The sequence below is a fragment of the Oreochromis niloticus genome, linkage group LG7, assembly GCF_001858045.2.
Source record: "Oreochromis niloticus isolate F11D_XX linkage group LG7, O_niloticus_UMD_NMBU, whole genome shotgun sequence".
Taxonomy (NCBI): Eukaryota; Metazoa; Chordata; class Actinopteri; order Cichliformes; family Cichlidae; genus Oreochromis; species Oreochromis niloticus.
In genome coordinates, this window is record NC_031972.2 from 49,858,964 (window position 1) to 49,876,931 (window position 17,968).

Below are 17,968 nucleotides of genomic sequence, written 5' to 3' on the forward strand. Positions count from 1 at the left end.
CGGAAGCAAATCTTTGGCCCTTATTTTCCAGCGTGATCTATATAGAGGAAAAAGTTAAATTTATCAGTCATCATATCATTAGTCACATGTGTAAGAAAAACCCATTTCTGAAACTGAAAACCATCTGAAACCCATTTAACTGAAACTGAATGACTGCGGTATAAAAACCGGTATAAAATCAGAAATGGATTATGAAGATCACTCCTCGAGGTAAATTGCAGCTCCACCACCTGGCTTTGATACAAACAGACTTTGTTTTTCTATTGCTGCTCTGCGTGGATCAGGGAGGTAGTATTCTTCTCTAACAGCTTGTAAGAAAGACTCCACCTTCTCACTGGGAACCATGGAAACGGCACAGCCTCCCCACCCTGCTCCTGTCAGGCGGGAACCCACAGCCCCTGACTTCCTGCAACCATGAGAAAAAACAAAAAGACAACATAGTGCTAAGTTTGACACTTTAATACTATTATTCCTCTAGAAAGATGTGAGGAAGGGGTTGCATGTACATCTACAGTCATGCTAGTGGTGTGAGGTTCTACTTACTGTAAGCATTCAGCAAAGAGCTAATGCTAACACGAGTAGAAATCATACAGCCCTTGAATGACTAAGTCCATCCTTACTGCTTCCAAAGGAACTGAGAGGGCAAGTAGCAGCCTGGTTCTGCTATTCTGATGCACTTGATTAATTGATTGTCTTTTATAATTAGAACTGGGACACATGAGAGACTGTATGCAAACTGGATTATAGTTATAGTTATTATATTATAGTTTGCATTGTGGATTTTTATTAATTGAGATCTTTTTTTTGGTAAATGAACCTAAATACCTCTAAACATTCATTGGATAACATCCAAGTTTCTCTCCCAGGCTGTGCAGGAGTGGTTTAGTTTGCAGTACTCACAGGCAGATATCAACTAATTGGTCCAGTTCAGGGCAGCTGCACTCGTAGAGGTCTCTGCAGCTTGCGTGGCTTTGGTTCATCAGCTCTCCCAGTAGCCGCGTGGCATTGGCAGGTTCAGAGTCGCACACGCTCTTAAACTGCAGGACTCGTGCAGCTTCCCCGTACACATGTTTGGCTCGCTGGTGAAGCTTGAACTGTGTCACTGAGAGAAATAACAGGAAAAGTGTTCCAGCAAAAACCTTAATCTTAAACCTGTTTTCATGAGACTGGAAATGAAAAAAAAAAAAAAAAAAATCTAATGTGATGGAATAACCAAATACTTGACTATCAGCAGAAAATAATATATTAAGGGTTGCTTAGAATATATTTACAACTAAGAAAAATGTTCTGAAAGAAAGAAATGTAGCTCATTTCACTCAGGTAGAAGTATTTGGTTGGTTGGAAATTTAGTTCACCTAAATAAAATGCACAGGAAAATATAAATACCACATTTTAGTTGCAATATTGATAAAATATGATGCATTTTAGTGTGAATGTACTACAATAATCTGTCAATGTCAAAATATATCAGACTTAGAAAGATGGGGTGGGGAATTAAACTAGCAACACGCTTTTTTGCGCTCCATTAATGGAGTACTTCACATAGAGCTCCTGCTTTATCAGCGCCCACACAGGTTTTACTTACTGTCCTGAGTATTAGCGCTGAGCAGCTCTGTTGAAAACTGCTCCGAGGTGATGCCCAGCACCTTGCATATCTCCTCTCGGCTGTAAGGCTCGGGGTGCAGCACCTCGTCCACCAGAGCCAGCATCTCCTCCAGGGAGGCCTTCAGCTCCATCTGAACATGAGCGAGCTTCAACAGCCTGCTCGAGTCCACACCCCGCGCCTGGGCCAGCATCTGAGTACACATCCACTGTGATGTTAACTTTGAATATTACAAACTTATCACACATGTTTAAAGTTTACAGCGAAGCGTGAGGCTGTTCATCGCTGTGTTCTTGGGTTGTTGTGCTCTGTTGCCTTTGAAAGAGCACACGAGTCAAACTAAATTCAATATTAAATTGAAACTCAGGAAATAAAACAACATATATAACAGATATTTCAGGAATGCATCACGGCAACAAATAGCACCTTCGTGGCGATCCGACACTCCACCACACGGATGTTGTAGTGAGAAGAAGCAGCTTTGTTCATCTCCACGCAGCAGTTGGAAATCACAAACACGGCACCATCGGGGAGTTTGACATCGGTAGCACGCAGGGGCTGGAACTCTATCAGCTTTGCCTGGCAGACAATTCAAAAAGTTTAGCCAGCAATATTGAAGTTATTATTTGTTTAAATAGTGTATTTTAGATGTGCCATATTCGTCAAACACAGGTCAAAGGCGGTCGGGCTACATACAGTTCCTGCCTCTGCCAGGAATGAAATTGACTGGTCCATGCCTCCTCCCTCTGTGCCAATGTATCGCTCACTTTTGGCACAAATCTCCGCAAGAGCCACCTGGTGAAATACAAAGTTTTCCTCTTTAATTAACAAATCCAGGAGAATGTCTGACTCATAAGGATTCACATTATAACAAATTAAAGACAATATGTATTAGGAGTCATATTCTTTGTGATTAATTGTTCATTACCTGTTGAAAGCATCATTTTTGACTGTTACCAAAAGAAATTAATACATGTTTTTGGTTTGGTTACAAAGAAGCTTCACCTTGGAGAGGGACTTTTGGTTTGCCTCCATTGTTACGAGGCCAGAACAACAAACTAAGGCACTAGAACTGGACAGGCCGGAGCTCGGAGGGATCGTTCCATCTACGACACAGGACATCCCTGCTAAATGGTTTAGCCCAAACTTCTCCTGAAAGAAAAAAAAAATCTAAATGTATCATGTTACCACTTATGATGCATTTAGTACATGTTATAGTATTCATTTTTTGCCATTCCATAATTTAAGTATAGAACTCATCACAAAACTTACCTGAATACCTTTAACCCCACAGAGAAAATAATAATACCACTGTGGATCATCTCTATCTATGGCAATTTCCTCTGAACACGACACACTGAAATCCCTGTATAATGACAAACAACAAGCTTTCTGAGAACACACACTCATAATGTACAGCTACCATTGAATAAATTACACAGGCCAAAAACACACAAACAAAAAATATATATTGGGGCTGTCACTATAAGGGTTCACATCTCACTTGTATTTAGGATTTGCATTGGCCAGCTGGATCTTCCCTGAATTGTTCACTGACACAGCTGCGAGGATATTCTGCTCGATGGCCATTGGAAGCACAGAATAGCCACAGTAATCAATGTGTTCACCTGTTAATGTGACAAATATGAAAAAGATGTATGTGAGAGACCGTGTTTGACTGGTACCACTAAAAAATTCCTGGATAAAAGCTGCAAACAAAATCATAATATTACCACAAATGTTTTACTTTGAAACAAGGTCAAAATATTAAGAACACCCACTGGCAGAACTACTATTATCTCCAGATGATATTTATATAGGTATACACTGTACTTATTCAACAGATACAAAATAGATGGAGCATATACAATAATGCAATCAGTCTACAACACATGCCACATAAAGTATGAAATTACCTATTAGGTTTACCCTTCCAGGTGCAAATGCATAGAAGAGAGGAGATTCCCCATACTTTGACTCAAAGGTTTCTTTTAAGTTTTTCATCCTGCAAAATGACAAGAAAAGCAATTAAGTATCATAATATTATACTCTGAGAATCACTGCGTAACCTCGTTGCTTCTCACCTCTCGTTAGCAGCTATCTTTGTCTTTAACTTGGGCGGGTTTGTGGCCATTTCTACCCGTTTTAAAGTAATTGTGAGTCCACTTGTTGTCAGACAGGAGAGCTCAGAGCTTTCACATATCCGGGTTTAGATCAGCTGACTGTCACAAGAGGCTCCCGGATACCACAATGCTGAACTCTGGTCGGAGCTCAGCTGAGTTTAGCGTCTGTCTACAAAGGAAGAGCTGACTCTGAAGCAGCTGAGGCAGCAGAGGCAAAATGCGGAAGTTAATAGACGGAAAGGGGGCGGGTCTTATGAGTCGACGTCCACAAATCTGAATGGGGTAACTCCAAATACTAATAAGAACGGTCATTCATAAATTTAATGCACAAAGTTTCTTTTTTTTTTTTTACAGTAGCCTACTTTAAATTATTTGCTTTAATGTTAACGTCAATGAACTTCAGTAAAAAAAATAAACAGGTATAAAAAAAATAAAAAGGTAATTAAAATAACAGAAATGTAATGCCACATTTTTGTGATTAAATTCCCAGGTTTGACTAATCTGATTATAATATCTATTTAGTAACCCTGTTTACGGTTATCTTGAAATTAGCTGCTATGTCACTGTTTAACCACACGATGGGAACATCAGATTGCTTTTTAAAAATGCCAGCGATGACGAAGTTTTTCATGAAAGTGTGGCTTTGTTTGCGCATAAAAAATTAATACATGTTGACCAGGAATAAAAAAGGAGGAAAGAAAAACAAAAAACAACCTGAAAGAACAACAACAAACATAACATTTTATATATCATTTCCAAATAATCTCGATAACTACACTACCCATAATTCTAACGACTTTGTTACCATGGACACGGGGTTAACTAGCTCCGGGGTTCTCAGCAAGAAAAGAAATCTTGTAAATAGCTTCACCTGGTATGTTTTGTTACGCCAAAAAGCATTTAAATTAATATTTTCGTGTCGGTGAATTAGCGTCAGTTGTGATAATGAGTAAGTCTGTGTGCAATCAGTTTCTGAAATCCGCTCTGTCTCAAAGAGTCGCAGTGGTTTGGCGCTGCTAACGCGCGCGAGTTTTCAAAGTGGGCGAGTCTAACAAGGTACGGCTAGCAGGAGTTAGCTTTGTTCGCTACGAAGTTAGCTTCCATCTTAAATGTTCGCAAACTGGCCTATTATTTGGCATTAAACCTGCGTGTCTTGTTAAACGTGTTGGGCATATGTTTCCAGAGCTCGGCTGGGTCGTTTGTTTGGCATGTCCGGGTTTACCGCTCGCTAATAAGCCTCACTGTTTTGTAATGTAAAGTGCAGCATGGCTAACAGTTGAAGCTAATACTCAATAATAGGGATACGCAGCTCAGCAAAGGAGAGATCTGCCGTCTTTTAATTAACGGGTAAGCTTTGATATATATTTCTAGCTGATATCAATGCGTAATTTTAGTTAACTTGAGTTTTTAACTGCTGTCAAAGATAAATTAAGTTTTGTTGTTCCTGTTTTCCTAGCATCCCCTAAACGACCAGGAGGGTGTGCATTATGTCTATTGATTTTGACAGTGCTGCTCTTCAAACCCAACACGATGAAGAGGAATACGACCAAGAGGACTACGCGAGAGAGCAAGAGGTGCAACACTCAGATCTACAGCTTTTCAGAATTATTCAGATAACATCTGTCTGATAATTGTGCATCCAGTTGTTGGACTGAGTTCACATTCGGCATGCACCCTGAATTTCTTAGGATATTTACGATAACAATTTGATGGATATTTTTTATTTACTCTGTTATTTAGTGCCCACTTAGCTAACTGAGAAAGCCTATTGTGAAAACACGATTTGTCTTTCGACTCATCTAATTGTGTTTAAACATATTTAGCCAGCTGACTCTGCTTGTTCATCGCTCATTGGTTACAGCCATCATAGTTGCTGATATCAGTCAACACAGTAGAAAGCCTGTGCATGTTATTCAACATGCAAGAACACAACAACATGTCCAGCTAATGCTAAAATTACAAAATAGTAAGAAGTCATTATTTATCTCAGCTTACTTTACATTTACTATCACTGTGTACAGTGATTGTATGTTTACCAGATTTCACTACTACTGTTGATCTTACATTTCTCTTTGTGAGTTTGTAGTGCTGTCTGGGGAATCATTGACAAGTGCATTGTTTGAATTTCACAAGCATTGCCTGCTTCACAGTTACTCACTGTTATTACTCACATCTACAATCTGTTGTGCTGTGAGCTTGAGCTATTATTGGCTCAAGGAAAAGGCCTCCTTCCAGGTGTGTCACACTGAAACCAGCTCAGCCCTTTGGCTTCCCCACTTTCCATTTGGGTTACTTGGCTTCAGGAGAGAAAGCGAAGAAGCATTTGGTGATCTTATAGAGCTCAGCATAATGGGCTTTAAATAGTATTAATTAAATAGATTTTCATTTCATTTCATTTATTTTTATTTATTCTTTTTTTCTTTTTTTAGGCTATAACCTACTTATAATACACTAGCTCATTATGGATAATGTCTGCCAGCAGTAACTGGAATGTTTCTGCTCCAGTTAACTTTGCTATATGTTTTGTCTAAACAATGGAGGTCTTTGCGAGGCAAACAAGACAATACCACAGGGAGCCGACAACATGCCAGGCACGTTTTGGATGTTTTACACAGAAGGCCTTCTCTACAGGCAGATTAGGCTGGGGGTTATCTCGTGGTTTCACAGCTGAAGTAGAAATGCCTTTTCAAATTTTGTTGACTGTGTAAGTGGGATAATATGGGTCCTTCGGTTGTGGACACAGTGGAGGATCTGAGGAGTATTCAGCGGTCCTTATGGGAAGTAAGTCCAGCTGGCTCTGCTTGTTTCAACACACATGGCTGTTTGTTATGCAACTTTGGTTAGTCTGTTACTGAGGAGTTTGTTTTTTTTGTGTCATTTTATTTGCAAGTGTCAAAATATTAAACAAGGAAAGACTTAATGAGAATCAGTTTTATTTCAAAGTAAATTTACACATATGGGTTCTAAACCGGCAGCACGGTGGCATGGTGGTTAGCACTGTTGCCGCACAGCAAGAAGGTCCTGAGTTCAATTCCACCATCAGGCCGAGGGTCTTTCTGTGTGGAGTTTGCGTGTTCCTTCCGGGTACTCCGGCTTCCTCCCACCGTCCCAAGACATGCAGTTTGTGGGGACAGGTTAATTGATTAAAAGGACAAGTGGAAGCGGATGGATGGGTTCTAAACCAGTGATTAACATAGGACTAAATTCACCCATTTAGGTCACAAAATACAAATACTGCCATATGAGCACAATATGCAAATATTTAAATAGTAGAAGGTTTTTTGCTATATAAAGATTGGGCTACACTGTGCAGTGCTGTGCAAAATACAGTCAGAGAGTGCAAATACTCAGTGTTTATTTACAGCATATTTGGAGCTTTTGCTTCATAGAAGACTTCCGTGATTAATCATTTAATCAAAGTTTATCCTTAAATCTCACATGCAAACACAAAAAGTTTCTGAAAGTGTTTTTAGGTATAGCCTGAATAATTTTGATTTAGTAACTCTACACAGCATAATGTAATGATATTTAATGTAACAAGTGTTTCTCAAAACTGCAGCTAAATAATAAAAACACACTGCATAAGACTTTTACAGCCTTTTAAGCTGTCAGTGATTGCTTAGCTCTGGTGTTTTTTTTCCTCTATCTTTGTTACTTTATAACTCAGTTGCGAAGCAACCATAGTGACTCATTTCCATGTGCTATTTCCTCTCTTTCTTTTTTTTTTTCCTTTCTCGCAGCTGCACAAGCTGCTCACAGACCTGCCTGATGACATGCTTGAGGATAGCATTGACTTCTCCTCCCCAGAGCTGGATTACACTGCCTGCAGTAATAAAAACACTGGCAACAGGTAACACATGTTGCTGCTGATGACACTATATGTAATGTCACATTTCGAGAACTCTGGGTGTGGTTAAAGACAAGCAGATTTGTTGTCACTGGAACATTAGTTATCATTTGTTGTGCTTTCTCTACTTAGCCCACAGTCCAGCTGGACTCAGCAATGGTCTGGTCATCCAAGGCCAGCCCCTCATACACAGGTAGAGTGTTAGTTTATGTTCAGTAGTAGATTTAGGGGCCTTGAATATTTTTGCCATCAAAAAAATACAACTCATAAATGGTGCATACAAAAAAAGTTCAAAAGGGAAAGAATCACTCTCTGTTATTGTCTCTCTAAAGAACTATGAAGATCACTATGATGAAGGGTTGAACAATGAGTATGCATATAAGGATGGAGCTGCTCATATTAATGGACATCGGAGTCCCCCTCAAAGTCAACCTCTGCCTCACACCTGGAACCAGGATCATCAGTTCACACAAGCAGATTATACATGCACAAGCATGGGCACAGACAAAATGACAGAGACCAGTGATTTTTCCACTGAGTTTGAGTCTAAACCATACCCTCAGGGTGCCAGTAATCATGTGGAATATAACGGAGAAAGAGGATACATGGACAAGCAAAACCACCAATTTCAAGTGAGTGGACCATTTCATTTCAAAAGCATCCAGAAGGTCCTAGCTGTTATTGTGCTGTTCTTTCCTTTAAGGTTTTAAGTCTTAATGCCTCCAAATCATTTGAATAAATAGTAACATGAAAGGATTTCTAGTATTTTTTTTTTTTAAAAAAGCAGCATTTTATTCCAAAAGAAACGTACATTACTTGTGTGTATGAAATGTCCTCAAATGTCATTTTAAATTAACATCTTGTTTTCTGGCAATTTGTAGTTTGTGCAGTTTTATTTTTTTATGTTTGCATGTTTTGTTTGTGTATTTGTGTTTTTTAAATACAGCAACATTTTCACTACTATCATACTATGTTTCTATGTTTAAAGTCTGAAGTATGTGACAGAGGTGCAAATCAGTACAAGGTGAGCTACAATCCTCATCATCCTGCCCATCAGCCAAACATGTTTAAGCCACAGGCCGCTCAGCAAGGTCAGTTTGACCATCTACAGAGAGATTTCCTTGACTCAACACAACGTAAGTCTTAGTTTCATTGACTAAATAATAGTACTAGTACACTGACATGTAAATATAAACTATTTAATGAGATGTGTGCCTGTTTCGGGACTGCAGATGGCTGTTGTCAAGTAGCTTAATCCGTTACAAGGCATTTTTTTCTTCCAGTTGTATGCATAGTCTAGCTGTACTGCAGAAAGGTGTAATTTGAATTGCCAGTGGCTTAAAAAATGACATTGCTTAAATTGAAAATGTCTTCACAATGAAAAATGACTAAAATTAAACACAAAATTATCTTTGTTTCAGAAAATGCTGACCGGGAGCAGCTTGCCCAGCTGCAGATTTTGAACAAAGCCCAACAGAGGCAAATTGAAGACTTGGAGCGAAAACTTGAGGATTCACGGCGTAACATGAGATACCTCGAGCATCAATTTGTAATCGTCAAAGGTATGTTCAACTTAAAATGAGGGACATCTCACTTTGTTGCAGTACTTGAACAGTATATGATTATGGAGGGTTTTTAAAAAAAATTTTTTTACAACCATAATAATAACAGTATAGTGTAATAATAGAAATCCACTCAAAACCTTGGGCACTTATGACTTGAGAGGGATTGTCAGTTTATAGCACTGAGACTAGTAGAAGTAAATGCAAGTTTGTCTTTAGTTGGTTAAAACATCTGCCCCCTTGTGGCTGTTAGTGATGTAGCACTGCTTGCTAGATGTGCTGATGGTCCTTTTTTTAAAAATTGTCCATAGATGAAAAGGACGGCCTAGCAGTAAGTTTAAAGGAAGCGAGTCGATTGATTGAAGAAGCCAAAGAAAGAGAAGTCCAAATGCAAAACAAGCTGAAGGCAATGGAGCAGCAAGTACAGATCCTCACTGAGAGAGACCACGAGGTATGTTCTGTGCTGACAAACACTGTTTTCATTCTATTTTCTTAGTTATTTAACGCCAAATTTAAGACGGTAATAATAGTTAACTGTAACTATTGAAGAAACATGCACTTAAGGAATTCAAAAGCTTTGTCAGCTTTATAGATTTAAGAATATAATATGAAATTTTGTATACAAATGTGTCTAAACCAGCTCTGCTTACTGAAACATGATGCATGACTGAAACCTTTGTATGAGAATGCTTCTTTTTAGTGTATATAGCAAAGGTTTTCTTTTGTTTGCAGAACATGAAGAAACAGAGGGTTGCAGATGCTGCGGTAGACAGTATGAAGCAACAGATGTTGGAGCTTCGCCGTTCTGACACGCTGTCCAGAGCGCGGGAACAGCATGACAGAGACCTTGCTGTCATAAAGGAGCAGCATGAGGCTGCTCTGTTAGCCCTGCAACAGAAGCTGGACTCTACCTCTCAGACTTTGAATGAACAGGTCTGGAGTTTTATTGACATAGTATTAGAAAATGGAACAAGTTAACCAAAAGTCCATTCTTTGTCATCGGACAAATGTTGATTATATTATTATTATTGTTACGTCAGAGTGTGTTTTTTGTTCTGTGGCTTCCAGCTTGATATTGGTCAGACGTTACGGGAGCATGTGAAGCTGTTGGAACGCCAGAGAGAAGAAGAGCAACTGGAGAGAGCCAGAGTGGTGAATGCACTCACACAGCGTCTGGAAGAGAGTCAAAAACAATGCGCCAAGCTGCTGCAGACAAGTGTGTGAACTCCACATGAACATTACTGAGCAGCTGACACCCACATTACCTTATTCTTGCTCACATTTAATCGATCTAATTATGTTTTTTATTTTCAGATTCAGTGCAAGAGATGAGTCAAATGCAAATCAAACTACAGCAGGCACTGTCAGCCAAGGCCCTGAGTGAGAACATGAACAAAGTTTTACAGGTTTGTCCTCAGATTTTTCTAAAGCACAACTACTCCTGTGACTTCTGATGAACAAGCTGCACAAACGTTTTGTGTTTTTTCATTTTCACCCTAAAGGAGGATATGGCTGATCTGAAGGAGCAGATCGCTCTGTATGAATCTGCAGTGAAGCACGGTGTCATTGCGATAGACCTAAGCAGCAACTGGGAGAACCAGCTGTCTGAATCCTGTGTGGATTTGGGGTTGAAGAAAACAAACAGGAAAAACGGCACGCTTAATAGGTAACAGTGTGAATACAGAGCAGTCATTGTGATCTGTATCTCTTCCCCTCTTGGGCTGAACTCTCCAGAGTAACCTTTGGAAACACATTTTTCTGTTGTTTTGTCAGTACTGCTTTGGCTCACCTGTCAGACTCCAAGCTGCCCAAGGATGAGGCTTTAAGGTTGCTACGAGTAGAGATGCAGCGCTGCCTGGGTAGTTTAAAGGGGAAGCGGCAGAAGATCAACCAGCTGCAAGAGGAGCTCCAGCAGTGTCAGCGTCGCGTGAATGAAATGCAGATTGAATTAGATGAAACAAAACTTAACTCTGAGGTGAGTGCTGACTCCTGAAAACTGTAACTTTTCTAAACTTTGGTTAATTTTATAAAAGTACTAAAAGTGGGCAGGTTTAGGTGACTGATGCAGACATTTTTGATCTACCCAGATGAAAGAAACCAGCCAGAAGAAACATCAAGACATGACTGGAGACTCTCAAAAAGAGTTGATGAGATTACAGGAGGACAAAACACACTTGCAGGAACAAGTGGAGGTGGGTTGATGTTTGTCGTCAGACTTATCATGTTCTTAGTTTTTTGGCTAAGTCACAAAAGACTGTTGTTTTCTCCAAACTGCAGCTGCTAGAAAAGAAGAATCAGGAGCTGAAAGAAAACGAGGAAAAACTGAAGTCTGCCAATTCTGAGTTGTGCACCAAAATGAGGGAGATGATCCAGGAGCTCGACCAAGAAAAGCAAGAAGCTGCTGAGAGGTAAAAGTGACTCTTTCTCTTCCTCCTCTTTCTTGGGGTATGTGTAATTTCCTGGGTTATGTGTATTTGTGAGTATATGTGCTTCTTTTGCTAAGATCTGAACGGATTCATCAGCAGTACAGGAATGATGTGGTTAACAGGGTCAGAACAGAACTCATGCTGGAACACGACGCTCAGGTAGAGCGGCTGACGACACAGCAGCAGCAGCAGCTTCAGCAGTTACAGTAAGTCTCCTGCACCTCATGGTAAAAATATAGTTGTTTTCAGACTTTTGTGGCTAATTTATTTTTTCCACAGAGGTCAGCTCTCTGAAGCTAATGATAAGGTGCTGGCAGTACAAGAATGTTACATATCTGTCTGCAAGGAGAAGGACTTGCTTGAAGAAAGCATCCGCAGCAGAGAGAAGGAGGAGAAGTTGATCAGAGAGGAGAGTGGCACAGCTATGCAGAAGCTGAGAAGTGAGCTTGAGGCTCAGCATCAGGCCTCAGTTATGGAGCTCAAAGCTGTCTGGTCCAAAGAGAAAGAGGCTGAGTTCCAGCAACAGCTGACTTCTCATTTAGCATCCGCTGAGGCTGCATGGAAGGAGGAGTTGCAAAAGGTATGACTATTAAAAGTGTATTCCTATCTCCCTCATTTGACTAATATTGATTTCATACAAGACTTATTTTCTTCTGTTGTACTTTTTATACAGATTGAGAAGACCTGGGCCCAGAGGTTGGAGGAGGCTACAAGAGAGGAACATCGAAAGGCTGCTGAGACGAGCTGTCAGACGGATGAGAATGAGGTCAGTCTGACAATTTCTGCTGAGGAGTTGGACTCCAGGCTCAGTGCCCAGAGACAGCAGCTGCAACTGGAATCTGAAAATGTCAGAAGGAAAGCTGTGGAGGAAGCCAGGAAACAAGTCCAGAGAGAGTTGCAGGAGAAACACCTGGACGACATGGCTAAACAAGTCAGTTTGTTTTATTATTGTATTTCAAGGCAATATTAAACATTTTAATGGTCATCAAAATACATATGCATGTGTTTTGCATGTATGACATGGAATATGACATTTCAGACTCTTAATATCACCTTCATCTATTTTAGGTACAGAGATTTAAGCCTTTAGAAACTCAGTTTTATTGTATATTACTCACAAGACTTGGTAAAGTTATTTTCTACCATTATGTAAAAATGTTTATATCATTCTTTTCCTCTTTGACATGATTATTTGGTTCAGTTAATGGACATAAATTTGCGTTTGTGTTTGTTTCAGGTTGAAGGGGCAGTAACAAGAGCCTATAATCGCTGGATTGAGGATCTGACTTCACTGCCAGAATATCAAGCTGCTCTACAAACAGAGAAGGAGAAATGGGAACAACTGCAAGAAAAACACACCCAACAGCAGGTATGAAAGAGTATTTGTCTTTTATTTGAAAAGTGTCACTGCTGTTGTCTGGGTTTATATATTTATTTAAATGTTTTAGGTATCCCAAGCACTGAAGGAAGCGGAAGAGCAATGGCGCAGGAAGCACAAGAACCAGCAGGAGGAGAACAGCTCTGGGCCACAAAGGATGGAGAAGCTGCAAGAGGAACTGGCAGCCCTCCAGAGCCAGCTGGAGCAAGTGACCAGAGAGCAAGCTGCCTTATTGAAAGCTGAGCTGGCCGGAGCGAGAGCAGCCTGGAACAGAGACAAACAGCAGGAGATCGCCATCATCCAGGCCCGCAGCGAGCAGGTGTATCAAGCCAAGCTGCAAGAGCAGGGCAAAAAGCTGGAGCAGGCTGTACACCAAGCCAAAGAAGATGCTGATCTCCAGAAGAATGAGCTGCTCCTACAGATGGAGGCCAAGCTTCAGCAAACTGTGAGTGCTCGTGAGGAGGAGTGGCGATGCCAGCATGCAGAAAAGGAACTGATGCAAGGAAAGCAGATAAGAGATGAACTACAAGCAGAGCTTCAGACTGCACTGGCAGAGGTCCAGGCACAACTTCTCAGGAATTCCAAAACGGATTATCAGGGTACTGAAGACACTCGCAGGACCAGCGGGGCTTCATCAGAGGCTACAATAACACACATCATCCAAACTTCATGCAGAGACATAGTCAAAAGAGCAGTAACCCAGGCTAAGAAGGAATGGAAAACAGTGAGTTGTTATATTTCTAAAGAATAAATAAATAATAAATGTATAAATTAAGTTGAAAATGAAAAGATTAGAGTAGCCAGAGAGATGAATATGAAATTTCATCACTTTTATTTATTAGAAGTACTGCCCTGAATGATTTGTACAGCACGTAATAGTTTTCTTTTTTTTACAGATTTGTCTTTTATTTAGAAACTTGTTTGTTTTTCATCTGAAGCTTTCATTTTTGATCCCTCAGATGAGTGAAGAGAATTTGAGCCGTGCTTTGAAGGAAACGCAGGAACGGCAGGAAAGAGAAATCAAGAAAATGCAAAGTACGCAATGAGCTCCTCTCTAGCAGGACATGAAAATTTTCTGCTTGTATATCAACATGACATACTCTGTTCATTTAATGAAATTGTTTTTTTTAGCTGTCTTATCCCAGCAGAGGGAGCAGTCTCATTGCAAGAGGGAGTGCAGTGAAAGTGTAAGTAAGCTGCAGAAGAAGAATCAGGAGCTCCAGAGACATTTAGAGAAAACCTGTCGGCAACTCCAGCACAGTGTTAGAGAGCACAAAACTGCCATACAGCATCTCAAAGGTACTGCATTTAAAAGATCTTATAACGATTCATTTATAAGATTTTTTTTTTTTATGAGCTGGATCTGCATGTGTGCTGATGGGTTAAGTGCTATCTGTTGTAGATGAGCATGAAAGCGTCTTACAGAGGGCAAAGGAGGAACATCTGCAACAGTTAGAGGAAGTGAAGAGAGCAACAGAATCATCAGGGTTTGTGTTTTTCATTTTTGCCTTTAATTCAAAGTACATTGCAAATTGCTATTGCTTTGCTGCACTTCAGTTATGTCAAAAACAAGTTATTTCATAAATCTAATCCATTTCAGAGCTACATATTCAATTGGACCTCCCGACTAGTTTATTCAATTTGATCTTTTAATTTACAAGTTTAATTTCTTGAGACAAGTAGCTTGAGCAGGACATTTATTTTAAACTTTGAGCATCTAAATTATCTTGACATCATAATCTGTCAAGATAATTTAGATATTAAATAACCATAAAGAATTTAAGAGATTTCAAAGCCAGTTTATGCGACTGTTAAAGCCTTCTTACTCTGGGACTCCTTTAGCTGATTTATATAAAGAAAACTGAAAAATACAAAAGAAACAAGGACTCTTCTGTATGTTAACACTGAAACATACAGGCACCTGAACTGTGCAAATAGACATGACTTCATTATCCAGCGCTGGGGAAACTCACTTGTTACAGCAGTACGAGGGACAGGATGAAAATGTGAATTAGATATTATGAAAAGAAAAATAGTGTACTAAAAAGCCACAATGCAATACAAATGCTATACTGTGTAAAAATGTTTACTGTATACAATAAAATACAGACATTAAAGACAAACATATATTTAACCAGGATTGTTGACTGTTTTGCTTGCAGAAGTTCTGGTCAGCAGCAAAAGCTTCAGCAAGGCCTGGAGGAGATGAAGCAGCAGTACCTGATGACTGTGGAAAAGATCAGAGGTTGGTGTTAGTGCCGGGGGATTATAAATATGTAAATGTTGTTTTTTGTTTTTTGGAGGTTTATTTTAAATTTAAATCATGTTTGCACATTTATTTACAAGCACAAGTCTCGACAAGTCACTCCTCCTTGGTGACCTGCAATTAAAATAGTTTGTTTGTTTTTTTGTTTTATTTTGGGGTTTTTTGTCCTTACAGGAGACATGCTCCGTTACCTCCAGGAAAGTCGAGAGCGTGCAGCCGAGATGATCCGCAGGGAGGTGCAGAGGGAGAGGCAGGACACTGCTAGAAAGATGAGGCGGTATTATCTGACCTGTCTGCAAGAGTTATTGGAAGATGGAGGAAAGACTGCAGGGCAAGAGGCCATAACTATCCTAAACTTGTTTGCGTGGTTCGTCATGGCTCCTCTTGCTAATTGTATCGATTTTCCTGTCTTCTGCAGTGCTGAAAAGAAAATAATGAACGCTGCAAGCAAGCTGGCGGCCATGGCCAAAGTGCTTGAGACACCAATCAAAAGTAAATCAGCAAAGAACCAGAGTTTACAGAGTGAGTGCTATTGTGCTAAACTGTTTTACTGGGATTTTCTTTTTCCACCATGACAGTGTGGTTTGCATGTGTGTTTTGCATTGACAGGTTGTTCAATGGCCGTATCCACCACTGGCTGCCCTCCAGGTAGAAACACAGGTTTCACTAAAAACCTGCCAACCCTCACTGAGCTTCCTGACTTCAGGACAGAGGAGAGATCCCAGAGGGAAAAGACTAGTGCTGATTCAGAACAGAATCCAACCGCAGATGTGAGAACTAAACTTTTGAGCCACCTGGACATTCCTGTATTGAGGAGGGAGGAGACCTCTGTGGATGAAGGGATGAAGCCCCAAAATGTTTATACCACCCAGCCGTCATACAAATCCTCTCATCAGACGGTTTCTTCATCCCACATGGATTTGGTCAATATGTCTGTGAGGTGTAAAAGCAGGGAGATGTACATGCAGGGAGGTGACTCGAGGAAAGCCGAAAACCATCTGGATTCACAGCGTCAGAGAAAACCTGTCCTCATCGAGGAGGCTCCTGTCAGGGATGAGAAACAGAACGACTGGAGCATGACTAGTGGTGACTCCGACACAGACTTCCAAGTACCCAGACTGTCCTACTCAGGGAGGAAAGTGGAACCAGTGAAACCCTTTTCTGTGTCCGCTGGATCAGCCAGCAATATAAGGGAATTTGGCAGTCTCAGCCCTGATGTTTCTGACCTCACTGTTTATAATGAGATTGCTAAGAAGACTCCTGACACAGAGACGTTTGTGCATGCAAAGAGGAGTATGCACAGAGAGCCTACTCCTGGCTCTGAATGTGAGAAGCCGCAGGAAGTCTGGTCAAGGCCTCTGTTTTCTGAGTTGAGGCAGCGCCAACAGGACAGCGGCTTTGACAGTCCCTTCTACCAACAAAAATAACAAACGAAGGGCAGACATGAGGTACAGTTTCAGTTAGCTCATCAAATGGTGCCTTACAGTGTCAAGTGTTTACATTATATAAAATTTTGTCCTGAAGGTGCTTGCGCTTTGTGTTTGTTGAGTTATTTGTTAGGGAGAGTTGGCAGCTTTTTTTCTTTGCTTGGTGAGGAAGATGTGAAGGCTGATGATTGTACTTAAGCATGAAGCTACAGCAGCAGCAGCAGGTTAGCTGTGTTCAGCAAAAAGGTTGAAAGTGAACTAAACTGTTAGTTTGGCTCTAACTCTTAACAAAATTGGTCTGCTCACATGTTTAGACCTTACAGAAGAGGATCAGGCATTAGCCGTTGGAAAAAACAAAACAAAACATACTTACATATATTTATTTTGGGGTCTCTCTCTTTTTATTTTTATTTATTTAATTTTTTTTTAATTCTGAGGGGAAAATACTCATGACCCCCTCCAATTTGGCCTTAATCCTCATCTGTATATCTCACCAATTCATATGTGATCTGTTGTTGAATTATTAGTAATAGTAATGACAAGTTGTGGGGCAGGAAAGTCAGACAGGAGCTGTTAATAATTGACCTTCAGAGATATCAGACAGAAGGATTTTGCAACGTGCTGCAGACTGCAGTATCTATGGAGGAAGTTCGTGATTAACTCTGCAGAAATTGAATATGTATGTTTAGTATTGCATTATTGCATTGTGTAACAAACAACAAACGCAGGCTGCATTTCATATCAGGGCTTAAACGGCAAAGTCCAGTGAAGCAATGGACCTTTTTTCTGTTTAAAATGTTTTCAAGTCTTATTTTGTAAGTGAGACTTATTTAAATGTCCCTTTAAATATCTATATCTATAAATATTTAAATATGCACAAATAAATGTTACTCTAGGCCCTCAAATCAAAATTCATGAGTTGCAAACAACTCAACACCTGTTTTAATATCTGCCACAGCAAAAATCACATCAAATTATGAGAGCCACCCAAGAGGCCTGTCTTTGCTGTAACTTAGAACTTTTCTGTTTCTAGCCCTCCACTAAAATTTATTTTTGCAGATCTGTAAATGTTTTTTTTCCTCCACATTTATTAATCTGCACCCACAGATTGCACACACAGTATTTGTTACACATTTACAAATCCAAGTATGCGCACAGACTGAGGAACAGACAACCTTTGACACACATTTGAAAAGAATTGTACTACAGGTCATAAGCTGTAACTGGCACACAGGAGTTCACTGAAGCAGAGATACTCAGCCTGCCCTCATAAGTTCACCAAATATTGGATACTTATGGGGTCATATCTTCTCAGTCAGGGATTAGTATTTTTTTT

General features: G+C 40.0%; 2 protein-coding genes across 4 annotated transcripts; one reads left to right on the forward strand and one right to left on the reverse strand.

The window, feature by feature from the left end:
* Positions 1-104: 104 nt before the first annotated feature.
* galk2 (galactokinase 2) lies at positions 105-3,954 on the reverse strand. The gene is made up of 10 exons (XM_013270555.3): positions 3,688-3,954; positions 3,520-3,608; positions 3,108-3,231; positions 2,876-2,969; positions 2,609-2,755; positions 2,300-2,398; positions 2,030-2,182; positions 1,586-1,796; positions 901-1,102; positions 105-406 (listed from the first exon to the last, which is right to left on the reverse strand). The coding sequence occupies exons 1-10, from the start codon at positions 3,735-3,737 to the stop codon at positions 199-201; spliced, it is 1,377 nt and encodes a 458-aa protein (XP_013126009.1). The 5' UTR covers positions 3,738-3,954; the 3' UTR covers positions 105-198.
* A 578-nt stretch (positions 3,955-4,532) lies between these two features.
* On the forward strand, positions 4,533-16,732 carry cep152 (centrosomal protein 152). 3 transcript variants are annotated; one of them, XM_005450874.4, is made up of 27 exons: positions 4,533-5,073; positions 5,183-5,300; positions 7,467-7,576; positions 7,706-7,766; positions 7,906-8,205; positions 8,562-8,709; positions 8,995-9,135; positions 9,447-9,586; positions 9,868-10,068; positions 10,204-10,351; positions 10,450-10,541; positions 10,638-10,801; positions 10,909-11,110; positions 11,223-11,327; positions 11,413-11,543; positions 11,639-11,767; positions 11,841-12,141; positions 12,235-12,492; positions 12,799-12,930; positions 13,010-13,663; positions 13,899-13,974; positions 14,071-14,238; positions 14,342-14,426; positions 15,102-15,184; positions 15,380-15,536; positions 15,624-15,727; positions 15,815-16,732. In XM_005450874.4, exons 2-27 carry the CDS (start codon positions 5,214-5,216, stop codon positions 16,630-16,632), a joined length of 4,995 nt encoding a protein of 1,664 aa, XP_005450931.1. In that variant the 5' UTR covers positions 4,533-5,073; positions 5,183-5,213; the 3' UTR covers positions 16,633-16,732. The 3 variants fall into 3 exon arrangements, with proteins under 3 accessions (XP_005450931.1, XP_019217255.1, XP_019217254.1); XM_019361710.2 differs by having other exon boundaries at positions 11,684-11,767; XM_019361709.2 differs by lacking the exons at positions 4,533-5,073; positions 5,183-5,300 and adding an exon at positions 6,157-6,507.
* The last annotated feature ends 1,236 nt before the right edge of the window (positions 16,733-17,968 follow it).